Raw genomic sequence first — 20879 nt, 5'->3', positions numbered from 1 at the left:
GGTACAGGGTGCATGCCACCTCCTGAGCATGAAATCACACAGTCACATCCAGGCCAGCTTGAAGGAGCTGGGCTGCATGTCCATCCTTTAAAAGGTCTTCAGTCAGTCAGCTGGGTGTGGTGACCCACACCTATAATCCAGCACTCGGGAGGCAGAGACAGGCGGATCGCTGTGAGCTCGAGGCCAGCCTGGTCTACAAAGTTCGTCTAGGACAGCCAAGGCTACACAGAGAGACCCTTCAAAAAACAAAGAAGAAAAAAAAAGAGATCCACAGTCCACATGCCCCCGTCCAGGTTGGGGTTATCTGCCTCTGTTTCCCTTTCGGACCTATGGGAGGGGAAGGCAGGCCAAATAAAGTTCTTTGGACACTAGGCTTATCTCTCCCTGTGGCCCCCATCGTTTGCACACCAGGTGGGGCTCTGTGCTGAGGCACTCACACTTGGAAATCCAGTGACTGCTGGGCCCACATGTATCTCAGCGGACTCTGCCACCCCCCCCCCCCCAGCTGTCTCCATCTCCTGGTTTCTGCAGCCGATGGTCCGCAGGGCGCCTGCCTTCAGCATTCACATCGCTGCCCCCTGCAGCTGCCCAGGCACAGGCTCTTGGTTCTTGGTAATTGGCTTTGTTGTTTTCTCCCTGGGACTCTGTGGAGCTGACTGCAGGGCAGTGGCCACACATAACCCAGCTCTGGGGACAGCCCTGTCTTAAGTCCTCACTCCAGAGGCTGGGCAGAGCTCCACCACAGCCAGCAACTGCCTATTGTGTGGGTTATTTCTTCAGCCACCAACGCTAAATAGAGAAGGAAGGACTGAGGGGCAGGTGCCATGTCACCGTTAGACCGCCTCCTCCCAGCTGGGGACACCAAGTTGGGGCAGGTCTGAGCTTCATCATCAGAATATCTAATTTCTTCTTTGCTCTTTGACAAACTGTGACCAACAGCAACCAACCAACAACCCACAGCCCTCAGGACCCCAGAGTTTATATACCCACTGAAAAATACCCCAAATTCCAAAATCATAGTCAGCTTCCATGTCCTACTCCTTGAATTAAAATGAAAACATTTGCCGGGTGTGGTGGTGCACCCCTTTAATCCCAGCACTCGAAGCAGAGGTAGGTGGATCTCTGTGAGTTCAAGGCCAGCCTGGTCTACAAAGTGAGTCCAGGACAGCCAAGGCTACACAGAGAAACTCTGTCTCGAAAAAAATAAAAAGAGAAAGAAAAAAAGAAAACATTCTTCTGTGTTTTGTTTATTTGGCTTGGTTTTTTGAGACAGGGTCTCTGTGTAGCCTTGGCCGTCCTGGAACCTCAGCTTATAGAGCAGGCTGGCCTCGAACTCACAACGCTCCACCTGCCTCTGCCTCCCACGTGCTGAGATTAAAGGTATCCTATGCCACCACACCGGGTTCTGTGGTTTTTAAAGAAACCAGAATCCAGAATTCTCACTACACTCCACCTCACTGTGCTGTCATGTGGCCTGTGAGTAAGCCACAGACAGAGAAGAGGGTCCCCCAACTTTGACCCCCCCTTACTCCCCCACATTTTGTTAATGTAGCTGATGATGACCTTGAACCCTGGCCCCTCCTGTCTCTACTGAGTGCTGGGAGAGCAGGCATGTGCCTAGGAGACTGGTGTACCCCTTCAGGGGTTTGTGACTTCCCTGTGCCCCCCCCCCCACCCCCCCCACACACAGTGCTGCCCCCAGGCACTACTCTGACAACACAAGTCATTGTTGACTTCCTGTGGCTGGGAACCTGGCCACTGGCCCTGTGAGGCTGCCCCCACCCATTCTTGCAGAGTGCTGACCATGCATGTCTGTGAGGACCAACCACCTGCAGAGAATGCTAGAAGCCTCTGCTGGAACGCTGTGGGATTGTGGGACAAGCAGTATTGCCACACCAGCCTCCGGAGGGAGCACACTTGGGGCTTGCCTGTGTCGGTGGCTACTCCTCTCCCCCAGCCTGGGAGCAGCACACAGCTGGTGCTCAATACGTGCTTGTTCCTAAAGATGACTCCAAGCTGAGCCTGCCTAGCAGAAACAATTCCTTTGCCAGCAGGGTCACCAGTGACTTCACCCCAGTCTCCAGTACCTCCAGAGCCAGGAGCTTCCCTTTGCCTCAGTGGCCCTGTCCTCCATGTGGGAGGGAAGGCATGGGGTTTGGGTCTGGGTTCTGTCCACTGTCACCCACAGGGGTACAGCTGTGTGGCACTACAGACATTCCCAACTCTCCACAGTAAAACAGTCCAGGCTCTGAGGGAGCTGGGTTGGCGACCGGCTTTGTCCAAAGTCTCTCGGCGCATGTTTCTGCTCTTAGGATTGATGTCGCCCAGCACATCTCCAGAGCATCTTGGCAATGCTGTCTGAGCCCATACAATGGTCCTGGCTGCAGCAGGACCTCAGTAGGGTAGGAGTGGGACCCGCCCCCTCGGTTCCAAAAGAGCACGCATGCCTCTGTGTGGCTAAGTGTGGAAGCTCCTGGGTGTGTGTGCAGCAGGTGCTCAATAAAGACTCACAGAGCTCAGATGCATGCATTTATTGTGAGACACGTGTCTCAGGTGTCCCCTTAGGCCACATCTTTAAGGGTGTTTGTGTGTGTGTGGTTTTTTGTTTTATGGTGGTGGTGGTGTTTTGAGACAAGGTTTCACTGTGTAGCCTTGGCTGTCCTGGACTCGCAGTGTACACCAGGCTGGCCTCGAACTCACAGCGATCCACTTGCCTCTGCCTCCCGAGTGCTGGGATTAAAGGCTTGAGCCACCAAAGTCTTTTTTTTTTTCCGAGACAGGGTTTCTCTGTGTAGCCTTGGCCATCCTGGACTCACTTTGTAGACCAAGCTGGCCTCGAACTCACAGCGATCCGCCTGCCTCTGCCTCCCGAGTGCTGGGATTAAAGGCGTGCGCCACCACGCCCGGCTCGCCACCAAAGTCTTGAACGGTGTTTTCGATCCAGTCTACGTAGTTTGCCACGCGAGTATAGACTCCTGGCTTCATACGGTTGCCACAGACTCGAGAACCCCACGTGACTATACCCTCCACCACGTCGGCGCACACCAGAGAGCCGCCGGAGTCTCCCTGTGGGGCGGCGCCACGAGTGACAGCCCATCCAATAGCCAAGCCACTACGACTCCATGTAGATCCCGAGACTCCTGGACCCTTCCCGCAAGCCACGCCCCTCCCTAGCCTTGGCAACCCCTCAGGCTCCACGCACCCACACCGAGCGACCCAGGCCATGTCCTTCTCTCACCCTGCAACTGTCCTTGCGGTTGCTTTCGGCACACATCATGTTCTGGGTGATGGCCCCGTCGTGGTGCACGCGCCGATTGCAGGTGTTCCGGTCCATGATTGGCACTCTGAGAACCTGCAGGGCATCCGGCCTGCGCCCCGCGTGGCTGACCACGCCCCAGCCAGCCACTTCGCAGAGCGTGCCGGCTTCCACCTCTGTGTCGTTGCTTTGCAAGGGTAGAGGCTGCACGTAGGGGCCCAGCGAGACGTTCTGGGACAGCTAGGGTGGGAGGAGCGGAATGTGGGAGCAGTGGCAGGCTGAGACATGAGCCCCGAAGCTGTACCACGGGAATTCTGGGGCAGCAGGAGGGTTCGAGGCTAGACCCTGAGTAGGAAGGACCGAGCTACCTCACCTTCAAGAGAAGGAGGTCGTCCTCAATGCTGTCGGGCCGGCTGCCTGGGTGAGGCACTGCTCTTTGCACATCATATAGCCGCTTGGAGGGTTCAGGCTTCGACAGGGAGTGGGCACCCAGGAGGACCTGCACAGTCTCGTTCTCCATCCTGGGGACAGGACAAGGACGCACCTCGGATCCACGTTCCAGGCTCCCGAGGGGCCCCGCTACGCCCTACCCTCACCCCACCCCACGCGCGCCACTCACACTCCATCCATGCAGTGTGCAGCGCTCAGCACCCACTGCTCGTTCAGCAGCGTGCCACCGCACACGTGTGTGCCGTTCACTTGTACCGAAGCCATGTAGGGCCGAGAATGGGCTGGGGCCTCCCGGCCACCCAGGATCCGGCCTCGGGGCTGCCCTGCTGAGGAAGGCGGGTAGATTGTAAGGATTAGGTGGGCTGCGCCTACAGAGAGCCCACTCTGGTCCCACCCACTCCAAGCCCTAGGTTGCCTCAGACCCAGAACCCCTCACTGTAAAGTGCATTTCCGACTGACGGCAAATTCAGAAGTCTGGTGGGTGGCGCACACCCCTAAGGACCGCAGCGAACCTGCCACAGTCAGAAGACAACTTGCAGCGATCATTTTTTTCTTCACCAAATGGATCCCGGGGATCAAACTAGTGTCTTCAGGCTTGGCCGCAAGCCCCTTTACCTGCTGACCCTTCATGCCGGCCCTAAACTGAATTCTAGTTCTTTAATTCTATAGTCACCAGATTCTTGCTGATAATAAAACCGCCCAACCTGCAGGGTGTGGTGGCACACGCCTTCAATCACAGCACTTGGGAGGCAGAGGCAGGTGGATCGCTGTGAGTTCGAGGCCAGCCTGGTCTACAAAGAGACTCTAGGACAGCTAGGGCTACACAGAGAGACCCTGTCTCGAAAACCAAAGAACAAACAAACAAACAAACAAAAACCCTCCAACTCCAGAAGGCTTCATTTGCAGATTCACAGTTGGGAGTGTATTCGATGGCAGGGGACTCCAGGTGCGGCTGCGGCCCAGGGGCTGGGGTGTCAGGCTGTCTGTCCCTCCCTGGTTCACTCACCACATACAGCTGCCCCCAGGACCAGCAGAGACATGAGGTGCGCAGAGCTGAGCATTTTAACGCCACTGACCCAGGCCAGCCCTTGGGCTGTTTTATGGGGCAGGAGGCTCCCACCCTATGCCTGCTGGGCAGAGACCCAACCAGAGAATGGGGAACCTACCACTTTCGATGTGTCAGCCCTTCTGGGACAGATTGAACTTGCCAGGAGCACGAGATCTCTCCTTTGCCTCCCGCATGGGACCCACCCTCCCCACCATCATTACCCACCCTGAATGTGGCAGCACCAGGCATAGGTGCCACTAAGGCTGGACCACCAGGCACCCTGACTCTGTAAATGTCCTTCCTGCATGGTGTCTGTCATAGCTGCAGCAGCAGGAGACGGCCCCTCAGCCTCACGGCCCCTCATCCTCTTCCCACACACACTGCCTCCTCCCATTGGAGAGAAGGTTGTTCAGCCTCATCCCTGTGCCTGTGGCTTCTCACCTCCCTCCCAGGCAGAGCGCTGTCTTAAGGGATGAAAAGGGATGTCCTGTGAATTCTGCCTTCAGGTAGGGCTCAATCCTGGTGCAATCACAGTTGTGGTTCCAGGGACAGAGCACAAAATCCCACCCAGCCTTGGTCACAAGCTCCTCCCAAAAGCTGATCCTGAGGGTGGGTTGTGGAGGGGAGGGGCTGGGACAAGGAGGGGGAGCTTAGGGACTCAGCAGACCCACTGCCTGTCAGAGAATTAGGTTCTCTCTTTAGGGGTGACCTGATGCTGCAGTTGTGATGTCTGCAGGACATCTTGGGCACCAGGAATTTCACTAAAATCAGAAGCCACCTGCATGGCACACTTTTCAGCCCCAGCACTCAGGAGGCAGAGGCAGGAGAATCTCTGTGAGTTTGAGGCCAGCCTGGGCTACATAGTGAGTTCCTGGACAGCCAGGCCTGTGGTCTCAAACAAAACAGAGTCTTTTAGGACAGAATCCAGATTGTGAAAACAGGAACCTGTGACAGTGTAACAAAATTTGGCAATTACCCAGGGTCAGACAGCAATGGGGCCTTTCGGTATATAGCCCTGAACACCCACAGACATCATCACCATCACCACCATCGTCATCACCATCATCAGTCTTTTGAGACAGAGTTTCACTGTGTATCCCTGGCTGTCCTGGAACTCACTTCGTAGACCAGGCTGGCCTAGAACTCACAGAGATCCTCCTGCCTCTGACTCCCAAGTACTGAGATTAAAGGCATGGGCTACCATGCCTAGCTGTTTTTATTATTTACCTGACTGGTTTTGGGGTTTTTTTTTGTTTGTTTGTTTTTGTTGTTGTTGTTTGGTTTTGGTTTTGGTTTTTTGGTTTTTCGAGACAGGGTTTCCCTGTGTAGCCTTGGCTATTCTGGACTCACTTTGTAGGCCAGGCTGGCCTCGAACTCACAGCGATGCTTCTGTCTCTGCCTCCCGAGTGCTGACACTAAACGCGTGCGCCACCACAGCCCCACTTACCTGAGTATTTTGTTTGTTTTATTTATGTACTATGTGGGTAGGTTGCAGAGGGCTTTTTGGAGTCCATTTTCTTCTTCTGCGTCGTGGCAAGCACGTTCACCAGATAAACCACTTCACCAGTCCTAGCTGATGTATTAGGTTATTTTTTTTTAATATTTATTTATTTATTATGTACACAGTGTTTTCCTGCATGTACACTTGCTCTCCAGAAGACGGCACCAGATCTCATTATAAATGATTATGAGCCATCATGTGGTTGCTGGGATTTGAACTCAGGACCTCTGGAAGAGCAAGACGGGGCTCTTAACCTCTGAACCATCTCTCCAGCCCTAGGTTATTTTTTATTAATTGTATTTTATTGGTTTTTTAAGACAGGATTTCTCTGTGTAACCCTGGCTGTCCTGAACTCACTTTGTAGACCAGGCTGGCCTCGAACTCACAACGATCCACCTGCCTCTGCCTCCCAAGTGCTGAGATTAAAGGCATGTGCCACCACGCCTGGCTTATTTTTGTTATTCTTAATTACATGTGTGAGGAGTGCATGTGCATGCCTGGTGCCCACAGAGGCTACACGGGGACGTTAGTCCCCGGGACCTGGAGCTATAGGCAGCTGCAGCCGCCATGTGGGCACCAGCAGGTCCGCTGTGGGTGCAGCCCACACTCTTGCTGAGGCGGCTTTGCAGCGCCTCTAATTGTGAGACAGGGTCCCACTCTGCAGCCAGGCTGTCCTCACACTCTGGACCTCAACCTCCTGAATGCTGAGACCTAGCGGAACATGGAGTTTAGGGAACAGAAACCAAAAGGGGCCATCTGTCCAACAACTTCTTGTACAAAGTAGGGAACACACCACCTACCATGGCTTTGCCCCAGCTGGGTTGCAACATCCCAGGAGGCGCCCCTCACGCGAGGCGGAGGCAGCATCGACAAACACCAGACCCAGAGCACAAAGCAAACGTTGCTTTTATTATGGTTAAAAAGAACCAAAAAACAAAAAACCTAATGGGTTGTCTCCTGGGTGGGGTGGGGTGGGGGACCCTTGGGGGGGGGGGACTAGACAGGTCCTAGTCAGCTCTGCTCTCAGGGTCTCTGGGATGGGTGCGGGGGCGGTCGCCATGGCTGCGGAGAATGGAATTGATCCAGTCTGCAAACTCAGCTACAGGGGCAAAGGCATCTGGGTAAATTCCAGACCCACAGCCTCCTCGGATGAAGGAATCAATGCCTTGGACGAGACCATCACAGACCAAGGGTCCTCCAGAGTCTCCCTGCGGAGGCGTGGAGGTCAGAGGCTAGGCCTCTAGGTAGCCCCTACCCACAGCACCAGGAAGTCCTCCCTGGGGTCCGCTACTTACGAAGCAGATGCCAGCTTGCCGGCGCGGCACCAGCGTGCACACGTTCACGCGGCGGCGGCAGAGGTTGGTCACCACTGTCACGTTGAGCTCTTGGAGCACGCTTGGCGACGGCTGGTTTGTGCCCAGCCTGCCCCAGCCCATGGCCAGGCACGGAGTTCTGTCCCCCACGCCGCGGCCCTGGGCGGGCAGCCGGGCCACCTGCACGTTGGCGTTAATGGTAGCCGAACCATTGAGCTGCAGTGAGGGCCAGCGGGTGAGAGGCGGGGCACAGTCCACAGCCGACCCTCCCCACTTGCCTTGGTCCCCCACCACCAAGTACTGGAAACGTTTAGGTACTGGAGGAAGAAATGAATGTTTCCCCAGGATTTCCCAACTACAGGGTCAGGGAGTGGAGAAGCGCAGATAACTGGAGTCTCTTGATGGAGAAGCGCGGTTAAGAGGAGTCTCCTGGTGGAATACTGCTCGCAGCTTGCCACATCTTACCTCGCTGGAGGCCCAGTGCGTCCCTGTCCCCGAGCCCCTTCGCAACCCCCTCAAGCCTCAACCTTGGGCCTTTGGCCGTGAGGCTCCGGCTCGCGCATGTGCAGGCCCACCTGGATGACCACAATGTCGTTCAGCAGACGCGAGGGGTCGAAGCCATTCTCGAAGATCCGCTGCACGGAGAAGGTCTGTCGCGAGAGCTCCCGTCGCCGCAGGTCGTGGGCTCCCAGCACGACCTGCACTGACCGGAAATTCCTATGGGCAGTGGAGAGGGGAGGAGAGTGGGTGGGAAGACCCCGCTGATCTCCCCACGAGGGATGGATGGATGGAGAGAGGACTCACAGGCCGTTCACACAGTGGGCTGCTGACATGACGAAGTTCCTGGCGATGAGTGTAGCGCCACAGAAGTGACCTCCACGCCGCTGCAGGGACGCCATGAAGGGCCAAGCGTGGGGCTGGGCTGGCCGGCCACCCACAATCTCTGAGGCCAGCGCCTGGCCTTGGGGACACACGGGAGAAAAAGAGTGAAGCCCAAGCTGCTTGGACCCTCAGTGAGAACTGACAGGGTTGATGAGGGAAACTGAGGCACAGAGAGGACAAGGGACCTTGCCCAGGGTATTCCCAGACATGAGACCCTAGTGCCGTCCCGGTAACTCCTTCCAGGTTTAGGACCCCGGTTTCCTGATAGTGGTCTTGCCACACTAGAAACCTTCGTGTCTTTTCCTAAATCCTGAGGGACATGGGAAGATCCAATGGAGACAGAGGAGCTGTGGACATGTGTCCCTCTGCACTCACCACCCAGGAGCAAGGCCAGCAGCGTGGGAGCCAGAGTCCAGCTGAACGGTCCGGCGAGGGCCATGGTGGGCTTGTGGGCTCTGCGGTCCCCACCCCCCTACCTAGCAGCCATACTTATAGCTGGAGTCCGAGGCCGTTGCATTGCCCCATGCCAGCCACAGCCCACTTCCTCCCTGGGGACAGGCCATGGGAGTGTCGTGGAAAGATGCTGGCTATCAAGGAAGACTCAGCAAAGCTTTTGAAAAATAAGATCTCAGGGCAGGATGGCGGTGGCGCAGGACTGGGAGGCAGAGGCAGGTGGATTGTTGTGAGTTCAAGGACAGCCTGGTCTAAAGAGCGTGTTCCAGGACAGCCAGGGCTACACAGAGAAACCCTGTGTCAAAAAAGGAAGAAATAAATAAAATAAAATCTCAGGTAGCCCAGGCTAACCTCAATCTCTCTCTCTCTCTCTCTCTCTCTCTCTCTCTCTCTCTCTCTCTGGTTTTCTGAGACAAGGTTTGCTTGACTCACTCTGTAGGCCAGACTGGCCTTGAACTCACAGCAATCCACCTGCCTCTGCTTCCTGAGTGCTGGGATTACAGGTGTGTGCCTCGGTGCCCAGGTTTGACCCCAAACTCATAATCCTCCTGCTTCTGCCTCCTGAGTGCTGGGATGACAGGGTTCCACCTCCATGGACATTGGTGCCCTGTGTCCAGCAGCTTATATCTGAGGGCCAGTCCCTTTGCCTCAGTTTACCTCAGGCATAGTAATAACAGCAACATATAAGTATATTAAGTTGTCACAGGGTGTGTTGCCTGACTTTCCTGGGGTGACAGGAAATGACTGGATTCTTACTTGAGGCAGAAAAATGTGAGGGACGTGGAGGCTGCACCCACCCACTGTCAGGTGCATGAGTGTGTGCGTGAGAGAGTGTGTGTTTGATACAGATCACTATGTAGCCCAAGCTGGCCTGGAACTCACAGAGATCCCCCTGCCTCTGCCTTCTCAGTGCTGGGACTCCATGCGTGCCGTACCATGCCCAGCACAGGGGTTTATTTTAAGCTGGGTCAGGACTAGACAGCACCCTGCAGCTGACTAGGTTCTTCTCAGAGCAGAACTCAGTCCCACCTGGGCCCATCAGTGCCTGGGCCCATCAGTGCCTGGGCCCATCATCAGTGCCTGGGCCCATCATCAGTGCCTGGGCCCATCAGTGCCTGGGCCCATGAGAGCGAGCTGCTGTCCTCACTGAGGCCATAGTATGGTTCCCATTGGAGCCACACAGGGAGTGTTCTCCTTTCACAATGGAGACGGCAGTGGGGACCCAGCCCCCCACTCTGTGGCAAGCTCCCCTCCAGTCTCTCCCTGGAGCCCCAGCCAAGGCTGTTGCGAAACCAACGTCCCATCTCCAGGACAGGGCATGAGGCGGGGTGGATCCAACGGACATGGGCAGGTGGGCAGGATGCCAGGGCCCGACGCCTGCCAGGCTGGAGTCCCCAGTCCATGGGACCCCAGTGAGGAGAGCTCCCCTCTCCTGCCCAGACCGGGGGAGGGGGGTGCACTCAGCTGGTGCTCAGTGTCTGTCCTGTCTCCCCGGCTCACTCAGACACACACCAACTGGCCTCCCTTCCTTGCACTCAGTGAGTGCCTGCTGCATATCTCATCCCATATCACACTGAAGGGAGTACGGGCTAAGAGGGCTACACGTCAGATTAGGAGGTCAGACTTAACCACAGCTGCACATAGTGAGCACCACCTGTATACCTTTGCTCACCTAGGCTGGGCAGGGTTAGGTTTGCCTTCAGGTTTGTATTTCCAGCGCCCCGCTGACGAGCTTCAGGCCCAGAACTAAGTCCTCTGTGGTTGGGGTTCTTTCTTGCCTGTTGGGGGCCGTGCAGGAGGAACAGCAAAACAGCTGCAGGGGCTCCCCTCCTGGTTGGTTAGCAAACCCACGATGGATGTGTCTCAGCGAGGCATAACTCCATGTACAACATGGAGCATAGCTCTGCGTGTGACCTGTGCTCCCGGCCCCTCACTGGGCAGTAGCATTGGCATCCACAGCAACAGCAACGATGCTTGATCTCCTTCAGGCGTCGCTGCCGGAGCAGGTTAATGACTCGACCACCCCTGGAAAACAGTCTCCAGATGTAGATTGCTAAAATGAACATTACCGCCAGGCGTGGCGGCGCACGCCTTTAATCCCAGCACTGAGGAGGCAGAGGCAGGCGGATCGCTGTGAGTTCAAGGCCAGCCTGGTCTACAAAGTGAGTCCAGGACAGCCAAGGCTACACAGAGAAACCCTGTCTGGAAAAAGAGAGAGGCGGTCGGGGTGGGGGGCAGGGGGAGAAAGTACACTCTTATTACTAAAGCTAGGGACTTTTTGGGGTTGTCAAAGCAAGAGCAATGGCCCAGAGCAATGCTGGCTGACATGATGGGACTCCACCAAGATGTGTGTGTGTGTGTGTGTATGTATGTGTGTGTATGTGTGTACGTATGTGTATGTATGTATATATGTGTGTGTGTGTATGTGTGTATAAATGTGTAAAGTAAGAGAAATTTGAAAGAGGCCTGTTGAAACCTACCTACTGGAGTCTGTCTTACTTCTTCATAAAGCATAAGTGTGTGTGCGCGCGTGTGTGCGGTTCTTTTTTTTTTTCTTTCAGATACTTTCTCATTATTATTATTATTATTATTATTATTTGGTTTTTCGAGACAGGGTTTCTCTGTGTAGCCTTGGCCATCCTGGACTCACTTTGTAGACCAGGCTGGCCTCGAACTCACAGCGATCCGCCTGCCTCTGCCTCACGAGTGCTGGGATTAAAGGCGTGCGCCACCACGCCTGGCTACTTTCTCATTTTTATTTATGACAAGTATTCCCGATCTCTTCTGATCAAAAGTTCTTGGAGACAATTACACCAGCTTTAGCCAGACAGAGAATGGAATCATCTGACTCTGCCCACCCTGCAAATGGCCCCGCAGATAGCATAGGTTTGAAACTGGCCATTAAACCAGCCTGTAACCCTGTCAACCTCAGCCACATTCATCTGGATGGACGCGTGGTCCTTGGCACCAATGATGCGGTTGCTCGCGGAGCATTTCTGGGCCACGTACAGGTCCACGAACTCGCCGGCGTCGTTCTACATGTCAAGACCGTGCCTGCTCACTGATCCACGTGTGTGCGGCTCTTTTCTCCTTCTTTCTGTTTTCTTTTTAGATGCTTGCCACCAGTAACGATCAGTTCCAGCCCTCAGAAGTCTTCAGGGTCACCAGTCAGCGAGCCTCAGGCTCCATGTCCTCGCATCTGATTTTTGGTTTTTCGAGACAGGGTTTCTCTGCGTTAGCCCTGACTGTCCTGGACTCACTTTGTAGACCAGGCTGGCCTTGAACTTACAGTGATCCTCCTGCCTGTGCCTCCCGAGTGCTGGGATCAAAGGTGTGCGCCACCACGCCCAGCTCACCCTTACCTGTCATGTCAGGTAATGTTGAGGGACGAATTCCATATTCTGGCACCGCAGAACAGCAGGTTCTCGATCCCTGACCTCAGTTTAGTGTTCCCAGATCCCCAGAGTCCACACACATACACACACCAAAACAGTGAGACATTGGAGACCCCCTCAGCAGGTGTTGGGAGGATTGATGAGAGGCTGGGTCCAGGGTTCAGTGGACAGTGAGCTAGCCTTGCATGTACCAAGCCCAGCACCACATAAACCAGAAATGATGACGCGCTTAAGTCATCTCAGCACCTGGGAGGTGGACACAGGAGGATCCAGAGTTTGAGGTCATCTTCAGCTACATAGGGAGTTAGAGGCTAGCCTGGGCTACAGGGAGAGACTGCCTTCCAAAACCAAAACTAGGTTAGGGAAGGAACAAGCCTGTGGATTCTGGCGCCTGCTGGGTTGGACACACCGCCATCTGGTGGCGGCAGCAAAAGAGGTCAGAAAGCATCCGCCCCTCACTTCTGAGGGTCCCGCCCCTCGCTCTCTCCTCCGGGGCAGGCCTGGGACCCCCTTCCTAGCTCCCTGGGTGGATCCAGCTCATTTCTTTACGCCTGGGGAAAGCGGGCCGCTTCCACGTCTGCCCCTCCCTGGAGCAGAGTTTCTCTTTCTTCTGGCCTCGCTGTGCACCCGACACCGTGTCGGTCCCCACCCCCACCCCACAGCCATCCCCCTGCCCTCCACCCTGACTGTCCGGGCCCTGAGGCGCCGGGTGCCCGCCAAAGATGTGAAAAGAGCCAGGTCCCCACGAAGCTTGGAGCTGGGGGACGCTTCACCAAACCCCACCAGCCACAGCTCCTTATCCAGTGCTGGGATGTGTCCGGGTTTTAGTGAGGAAACTGAGGCACCGAGGTGCGACGGTCGTACGGGAAGGGCTGAACCCAGGCTCAGTGGTTCCCTCATGTGTGGCTGGGGAGTGAGTCTGGCTTCCTCTCAGCACCTTTCTTTCCTGAATGGTGGCTTCCCGGGACCCTGAGATCCGGCCCACATCCCAGGTCCACACCAGGTAAGACAGACAGGAGACAGCTTTTAAATAAATCTCAGCTTTTATTGAGGTGACAGGCAGTACCGGACCCAGCTGGCTCCACACCAGGGGCTGCGTGGGTAGTGCAGCTGGAGGAAAGACCCCACTCCAGATTTTCCCACTAGAGCTCGCTGGTCGCCCGGGGATCATGCTGCTCGGAAAGCAAAAGCGCAGCTCAGGCCTCTGCGCCCCGCAGCACCATGCGAATCCAGTCCACGTAGAGGGACACTCGGGCGAAGAAGTCGGGGTACTGGAGGGAGGCGCACTCCCGGATCACGAAGGAGTCGACTCCATGCAGGACGCCGTCACAGACCAAGGGGCCGCCCGAGTCTCCCTGGGGGTAGAAGCAGGATCAGTCTCCAAGCTGACAGAAGCCAGCTGAGATGAAGCTACGTGGGTTGGATGCCCGCGGGATGCCCAGGAGCCATCCACTCGCTTCTTTTAGGATGCAAGCTGAGTCCAAAAGGGGCAAAGAGTGGAGGCAAAAGGCGTCATATACAAAAGAAAGCCTGTTTGTTGCAGGGCCCAGGGCCGCCATCCCCACACGGACCCTGCTCGTACAGGGGTGGAGACCATGGGTCAGAATGGAACAGACAGGCCGTGCAGCCACACTTAGAGGGCTAACGCGCTCCTCCAAGCCGGCTGTGGTGGCGCACGCCTTTAATCCCAGCACTCGTGAGGCAGAGGCAGGCGGATCGCTGTGAGTTCGAGGCCAGCCTTGTCTACAAAGTGAGTCCAGGATGGCTAAGGCTACACAGAGAAACCCTGTCTCGAAATACAAAAAACAAACAAACAAACAAACAAAAAGAAACACTCTTCTCCAAACCCACCTACTCTAGGACCCCGCCCTCCAAAAGCCCCGCCTCCCGACCCGGGGCCCGCCCTCCAGGTCACCCACCTGGAAAAAAAAACTCTCAGCAGCCCAGGCAGGCCCATCTCCTCGCCCCCAGAAGTCCACATTCCCAAAGACCCCACAGTCCCCTGGGGATTCGCCCCTCCATTGACCACCCACGGTTCCCGCAGCCCTGCCTCTCCCACCGCAGGCCCCGCCCACAGGCATCGCCCCGCCCACGGCCCCGCCCCGCCTCGGGCCCCGCCTCCCGTGACCCAGCCTAGCACTCACGTAGCAAATGCCAGCGGCCCGCCGTGGCACCAGCGTGCACACGTTGTGTTCCCTGCACAGGAAGGTGACCACCGTGACGTTCAGTTCCTGCAGCACACGCGGCACGGGCGCCCGGGTGCCCAGGCGGCCCCAGCCCATGGCCAGGCACTGGGTGCCCTGGGACAGAGACTGGTCCTGCTGGGGCAGAGAGGCCACCGCCACCTGCTCGCCCAGGGAGGCTGGCCGGTTCAGCTGCAGAAAAAAGGAGGTGAGCACGCCACCCTGGGGACCCAATATCTCCCTTTGGCCTTTGTAGAAACCCCATCTCCACGCCCCCACCCAGAACCGGTTCTGTGCAGAGCTAAAAGCTTCTTTGGCGAACAGTCCGAACCCGTTGTACAGCGGTTGGGGGTGAAGGTAGCAGGAGGTGACACTGTGTGTTGTGCAGCTTCCACACTCAGCCCTGTCCATTAACCCTAATCCTGACGCGGACCCTAACTCAGGTTGTTTCCCCCTTTAACTAAAACCCTGACCAGGGCCGGGCGTGGTGGTGCACACCTGTAACCCCAGCACTCGGGAGGGAGGCAGAGGCAAGCGGATCACTGTGAGTTCGAGGCCAGCCTGGTCTACAAAGCCAAGGCTACACAGAGAGACCCTGTCTCGGAAAAAAACAAACCCAAACAAATAAATAAAATAAAACCGAACCCTTACTATAGCCCTAACCATACCTTTAGCCGTACCACGGCCTAGCCTGAGCCCTGACCCTAGGCCCAGGTCTGCCATGACAGGAAACACAGCCGGGTGAGAGGCTGACAGACGGGCCCCAGTGCCACGCTCCGTAGGTCCAGTGAGGTCTTCTGCAGGAGCCGATCCCCACAGCCCGACCTACCTGAACTAGCAGCACGTCATTGCGATTCTCCTCGGGGTTGTAATTGTTCTGGAAGACCTGAGTGATGGTGAACTTCTGCTGCTCAGGCTCTGGGCTCAGCAGGTCGTGGGCACCCAGCACCACTGTCACAAGCTGCCACGGGCTGCGGTGGAGGTTGTGGGGTTTTCTTTATTTGTTGCAGGGGAAGGGAGGGACACCCCTTCCCCCCCCCCCCCCCCCCGCTTCTCACATGCTACCAAGTGCTCTGCCCCGACCACGCCCCCAGCCCTCACTAGGGGATCCTAGGCGGGGCCCCACCCTGACCACGCCCCCACCCCTCACTGGGGAATCCTAGGCGGGGCTCCACCCTGACCACGCCCCCAGCCCCTCACTGTTGTGGTACACTGGAGAAGACTCTAGGGAAGAGCTGAGGCAGGTATAGAGGCAGAGGGGTTGGAATGGGAGGAGACTGAGGCACCCAGCGAAGGAAGCTGTACTGTCAGCTCAGACCCGCCTGCCCTCTCTGCCCCCTGGTGCTCACATGTCCTGCAGGCAATGCGCAGCTGTCAGCACGAATCTCGGGTGGATCAGCGTGCCACCACAGAAGTGGCTCCCAGGAGACCTGCTCAGCTGCAGGGATGCCACGTAAGGCCGAGAATGGGGCTGAGACTCGTGACCACCCACAATCCGGGAGGCCTGGGCTGCACCTGGGGAGGTAGGTGTCAGGACGGCAGACTGAAGGTTCCTGCCATGGTCTGTTCTGTCTATGGCTTCTAGGAGACCTCTGCCTGGGGAGGAGCTGGGGGCTGAGCTGCCTTGAATCTATGCTTATTATTTTTGTTGCTTTGAGATAGTGTCTAATGCTCTGGTACAGGCTCGTCTTGAACTCAGAGATATGCCTGCTTCTGCCTCTCAAGAGTGCTGGCATTAAAGATGTACACCACTGGCCAAGCGATGATGGTGCACGCCTTTAATCCCATCACTCAGGAGGCAGAGGCAGGTGGATCTCTGTGAGTTCGAGGCCAGCCTATTCTGCAAAGTGAGTCCAGGACAGCCAGGGCTACACAGAGAAACCTTGTCTCGAAAAACCAAAAAGCAAACAAAACAAAACAAGGGGCTGGAGAGATGGCTCAGCAGTTAAGTGCTGTGACTGCTCTGCCAAAGGACCCAGGTTCAATTCCCAGCACCCACATGGCAGCTCACAACTGTCTGTAGCTCCAAGATCTGACACCTCATACAGACATACATGCAGGCAAAACGCCACTGCACACAAAATAAAAATAAATAAAAAATTTTTAAAAGACTGGCTTGTAATTCTATTATTTTGTTTTGTTTTGAATATTTTTGTTTTTGTTCCGTTGTTGCTGTTGTTTCTCTGTGTAGCCCTGGCTGTCCTGGAATTTGCTCTGTAGATCAGGCTGGCCTTGAACTCACAGAAATCTTCCTGCCCCTGCCTCCCGAGTGCTGGAATTAAAGGCGTGCGCCACCACGCCCGGCTCAGGGCTCCCCTCTTTATCCTCTGCCTCCTGAATGTTTTACCCAGGGGGTGCCTCGGTCTCCCCCGCTGTTCTAGAAGGCAGAGCCCCACTCACCACCAAAGACCAGGGCCAACAGGAGGAATGGATGGACCCCACTGGGGGATCGGTGGCTTCCAGGCATGGCTAGGCTCCTGGCCCGCTGCGTGCTGGGCCCCTCTTATAGCCCCACTCTGAGGGAAGTCGTTGAACTGCGGCTGAAGCTGGGTCCCACTTCCTCCTACCGGCAAAGGGGCCCAGGGCGGTTCACAGTGAGGCAGCATACAGGGGTCTCTGTGGAGGCCATGCTCAGGATCCTAGGACAAGAGGCCTTGAGTGACCCCATTGATGCCTTGGTTTTCTTGTGGGAGTTCATTATTTCTCCTCTGATGTGGCAGGGCATGTGTGTGAGAGTGCGTGTGTGTGAGTGCATGTGTGTTTGTACTTGTGTGTGTGCACATGCATGTGTTTGTGTGTGTGTGTGTGATACTGCATTGTGTGAGTGCATGTGTGTTTGTACTTGTGTGTGAAGGCGCGTGCACGCATGTGTGTGTGTGTTCGTTTTAAGCAGGGTCTCATGTAGCCTAGGTTGGTCTTGAACTCACTCTGTATTATCCAAGGATGACCCTGAACTCCTGATCCCCTGCTTTAGCCTCGTGCGTGCTAGGTGTTGGGCGTGCGCTCCCACACACCGAGACAATTTCCTATCCTTTTCTCTTTACATTCCCCGCCCGGCCCCGTTTTCACATATGTATATGATTTTCCTGTTTCTGTTTCTTTCTACTTCATACATACATATATATTAAACTTGTTTTTATTATTTTATTTATTTATGCACAGACATATATGGGGATGCACATGCCTGTAGAGGCCCACAACACACAAGTACAAACACACAGGCACTCACACACACGCGCGCGCGCAGTCTCACACACACATGAACACACACACACACACACACACACACACACACACACACACACGCGCGCGCCCTACCACATCAGAGTAGGTTGTTGATGTGAGGTATTTTCCTCAGTGATTCTCCACCTTATCTCGGAGACATCGCCTCTCCGGGCACGGTGGTGTGTACGCCTTTAATCCTAGCACTTGGGAGGCAGAGGCAGGCTGTGAGTTCGAGGCCAGCCTGGTCTACAAAGAGAAAGAAGCCACAGAGCCAGTGGACTGGGAGAAAAAAGGAAAAAGAAAAGGTCCTGTGGTTTGGTTTGGAAATGAAGCCTGGCTGGCAGGGGTCCGCGGGTTCCGGGACCTGCCTCTCTGTTCCCGGGTTTTTCTTACACAACACAACGGCTGTGATGACTCCAGAGTCAGTGCTGGTTGAAAGCAATCACACTTCCTCTTCCTTGTCCACCGGCATCTTCTGTGCACCTCAGTGTCCCTGGGGTGGCTGTCGCCCGCCTCTGTGCGCTGCAGGGAGAATGCATCCCGACTTCTGCCCTGTGACTGGACATCTGGTTCTGTCTCATGCCCACCTGAGGAACCAGGAGGAATGTTATGTCCTGACCAGGCCTGAGCGGACCTCTGATCCCTGCCTATTCATGCCTCTGACCATTTCGTAGCTGAGAATGACCCTGAAGTCTTTTACTTTTTTGTTTGTTTGTTTGTGTTTCTTTGAGATAGGGTCTCTCTGTGTTAGCCCTGGCTGTCCTGGACTTGCTTTGTAGACCAGGCTGGCCTCGAACTCACAGAGATCCACCTGCCTCTGCCTCCCCGGTGCTGGGACCCCTTGCTCTGAGCTCACCCATGGCTGTCCAGTGCCTGACTCCTCAGCCAGGCCGTGCATTGTTCACCAGAGTCCACTGTCCCCTGCTCTACCTGTAGATCTCACCCTGGAAGACCCAAAGCGCCCCTCCCCCACTAGTCCCCCTCAGGCCACAGCTTCTTCCTTCTCCCCAAGAGTGACAGTTAGGGGCCCTTCTTCCAACCCTGGAATTCCCAGGGGGTCAGGCAAACTCCTCCCCTACTAACAGGGAGACTGAGGCCTAGGGCTTGGCTAAGTCTCTGTCTCCCGTTTTGGGCTTCTCCACCGTCAGTCCCTGAAGCTGGGACCCTGTAAGGACTGAGTGGAGCTTACCTGTGCCCTGCAACCTAGGAAAAATGGCCAAGGATCCCCCCAGGGAACTGGGCTCTCCCCTTCCCATGACATTGGTGGATGGTGATGCCCTTGGGCCTAGATGACCTTTTTTTTTTTTTTTGGTTTTTGAGACAGGGTTTCTCTGTGTAGCCTTGGCTGTCCTGGACTTGCTTTGTAGACCAGGCTGGCCTTGAACTCACATCGATCTGATCTGCCTGCCTCTGGCTCCCAAGTGCTTGGATTAAAGATGTGCACCACTGTGCCTGGCTCTTTTCTTATTTTTCGTATGTGTGCCATGTGGTGCCTTTGCATGTATGTGTGCCATGTGGCACCTGTTTGTGTGTGTGTGTGCTGTGTGGGGTTTGTTTGTGTGTATGTGTGCCATGTGGTGTCTGTGTGTGTGTGTGTGTGTTATGTGCTGTGTGTGTGTGTGTGTGCCATGTGGAGTCTGTGTGTGTGTGTGTGTGTGTGTGTGTCATGTGGTGTCTGTGTGTATGTGTACCATATGGTGTCTGTGTGTGTGTGTGTGTGTGTGTGGTGCCTGATTGTGTGTGCATGTGTGCTGTGTGGTGCCTGTGTAACTCATGTATCCCCTGAGCTATCTACTTTTGTCTTGCTTTTTGAATCAGGCCTTAGTATGTAGCTGGCCAAGGAATCCCTCGGCCTGTCTCACAAACAGCTGAGATTACAGACATGCACAACCACCCCAGTTTTTGTTCTTGTTGCTGTTTTGGTTTTTAGTTTTGACAGGGTTTCTCCGTGTAGCCCTGGCTGTCTTGGACTCACTTTGTAGACCAGGCTGGCTTTGAACTCACAGTGATCCTCCTGCCTCTGCCTCCCGAGTGCTGGGATTAAAGGCGAGCGCCACCACACCCAGCTTCACCCCTGGTTTGGCCTTACATTTTGAACAGGGTCTCCCCTTGCCTTGGTGCTGGCTGATTAGGTAAAGCTGGCGGCTGGAGAGCTCCAGGATCCTCCGGTCCTCCTCTACCGAGCGCTAGGGGTAGATACCTGACACTATGGCTGGCTTTGTGTGTGATGCTGGAGATTCGAACTCAGGTCCTCATTCTTGCAACTTTACAGGCTGAGCCATCTCTCCAGCCCCCCTCTTTTTAAAAATTTTATTAATTTATTTAGATTACAATTAAATTGTTATCCCATCACTTGTATCCTCCCATTCCTCCCTCCCTCCTGCTTTCACCCTATCCCCCTCCAGGTCTATGACCAAGGGGGACCTCCTCCCCCACTATATGGTCATAGGCTATCAGGTCTCATCTTGGTAGCCTGGTTATTCTTTCTCTGAGTGCCACCAGGCCTCCCCACCAAGAGGAAGTGGTCAAATACAGGGCACCAGAGTTCATGTCAGAGTCAGTCCCCACTCTCCACACAACTGTGGGGAATGTCCTGTCCATTGGCTAGATCAGAATAGGCGTTCGATGTTTACTACTTGTATTGTCCTTGGTTAGTGCAGTAGTTTGAGCAGAAGCCCCTGCGCCCCGATCCACCAGTCACGATGTTCTTCTTGTAGGTTTCTAGGACCCTCTGGGTCCTTCAGGTCCCCTCTTTAAAAAAAAAAAAAAAATGAAGGCGGAGTCACACTGTGTAGGTCAGTCTGGGGTGGAACTCACAGCAATCCTCCTGACTCAGCTCCTTGAATACTGAGATGTCAGCTGCATACCACTACACTCATCAACTTCAAACAGAGAGAGTTGGGGGGCTGTCGGCTTAAGACCCACTTCCTAGTGAGTCACAAGTGTTTGTTAAGGGCCCGGTATGCAGTAGGCACTCAGTAGAGAGCGACTGAGCTGACAGAATGATACCCTAACTTCTCTGGGTCTCAGTTTGACCCATCTAGGATGGGGTGGGGTCAACCAGCGCTTACATTTACAGGGCGGCCTCTGCAGAGGCAAATGCTTGCAAACAGCAAGCGCTACATAAGTGCACACTACAATCATTTATCTTCAAGGCACTAGCTGCCCAGGGT

General features: G+C 55.3%; 3 protein-coding genes and 1 pseudogene across 3 annotated transcripts; all 4 read right to left on the bottom strand.

Moving 5' to 3' along the window:
* Nucleotides 1–1940: 1940 nt before the first annotated feature.
* On the bottom strand, nt 1941–4336 carry Cfd (complement factor D). Its single transcript, XM_051172715.1, has 6 exons — nt 4219–4336; nt 3876–4074; nt 3630–3777; nt 3239–3496; nt 2899–3066; nt 1941–1958 (listed from the first exon to the last, which is right to left on the bottom strand). The coding sequence occupies exons 1-6, from the start codon at nt 4334–4336 to the stop codon at nt 1941–1943; spliced, it is 909 nt and encodes a 302-aa protein (XP_051028672.1).
* Nucleotides 4337–7247: 2911 nt separating this feature from the next.
* On the bottom strand, nt 7248–8908 carry Elane (elastase, neutrophil expressed). Its single transcript, XM_051139883.1, has 5 exons — nt 8826–8908; nt 8373–8529; nt 8144–8285; nt 7551–7784; nt 7248–7463 (listed from the first exon to the last, which is right to left on the bottom strand). The coding sequence occupies exons 1-5, from the start codon at nt 8887–8889 to the stop codon at nt 7263–7265; spliced, it is 798 nt and encodes a 265-aa protein (XP_050995840.1). The 5' UTR covers nt 8890–8908; the 3' UTR covers nt 7248–7262.
* Nucleotides 8909–11691: 2783 nt separating this feature from the next.
* On the bottom strand, nt 11692–11944 carry LOC127183752 (40S ribosomal protein S21-like; annotated as a pseudogene).
* Nucleotides 11945–13494: 1550 nt separating this feature from the next.
* Nucleotides 13495–16948, bottom strand: LOC127183701 (myeloblastin). Its single transcript, XM_051139790.1, has 5 exons — nt 16882–16948; nt 15831–15996; nt 15311–15452; nt 14443–14673; nt 13495–13653 (listed from the first exon to the last, which is right to left on the bottom strand). Exons 1-5 carry the CDS (start codon nt 16946–16948, stop codon nt 13495–13497), a joined length of 765 nt encoding a protein of 254 aa, XP_050995747.1.
* Nucleotides 16949–20879: the final 3931 nt, after the last annotated feature.

The sequence above is a fragment of the Acomys russatus genome, chromosome 31 (assembly GCF_903995435.1).
Source record: "Acomys russatus chromosome 31, mAcoRus1.1, whole genome shotgun sequence".
NCBI classification, from domain to species: domain Eukaryota; kingdom Metazoa; phylum Chordata; class Mammalia; order Rodentia; family Muridae; genus Acomys; species Acomys russatus.
This window is presented reverse-complemented; position numbering and strand designations above follow the sequence as displayed.

Excerpts from the sequence above, each read along its gene's own strand:
- Cfd (XM_051172715.1), bottom strand. The coding sequence starts at position 4,336 with ATGAAGGGTCAGCAGGTAAAGGGGCTTGCGGCCAAGCCTGAAGACACT. Across the intron at positions 3,778-3,875 it reads GCACACTGCATGGATGGAGT|GATGGAGAACGAGACTGTGC; the intron begins GTGAGTGGCGCG and ends TCCTGTCCCCAG. Across the intron at positions 3,497-3,629 it reads ACGACCTCCTTCTCTTGAAG|CTGTCCCAGAACGTCTCGCT; the intron begins GTGAGGTAGCTC and ends CTCCCACCCTAG.
- Elane (XM_051139883.1), bottom strand. The coding sequence starts at position 8,889 with ATGGCCCTCGCCGGACCGTTCAGCTGGACTCTGGCTCCCACGCTGCTG. Across the intron at positions 7,785-8,143 it reads ACGACATTGTGGTCATCCAG|CTCAATGGTTCGGCTACCAT; the intron begins GTGGGCCTGCAC and ends CCCTCACTGCAG. Across the intron at positions 7,464-7,550 it reads GGCAAGCTGGCATCTGCTTC|GGAGACTCTGGAGGACCCTT; the intron begins GTAAGTAGCGGA and ends ACGCCTCCGCAG.
- LOC127183701 (XM_051139790.1), bottom strand. The coding sequence starts at position 16,948 with ATGCCTGGAAGCCACCGATCCCCCAGTGGGGTCCATCCATTCCTCCTG. Across the intron at positions 14,674-15,310 it reads ATGACGTGCTGCTAGTTCAG|CTGAACCGGCCAGCCTCCCT; the intron begins GTAGGTCGGGCT and ends TTTTTTCTGCAG. Across the intron at positions 13,654-14,442 it reads GGGCCGCTGGCATTTGCTAC|GGAGACTCGGGCGGCCCCTT; the intron begins GTGAGTGCTAGG and ends TTCTACCCCCAG.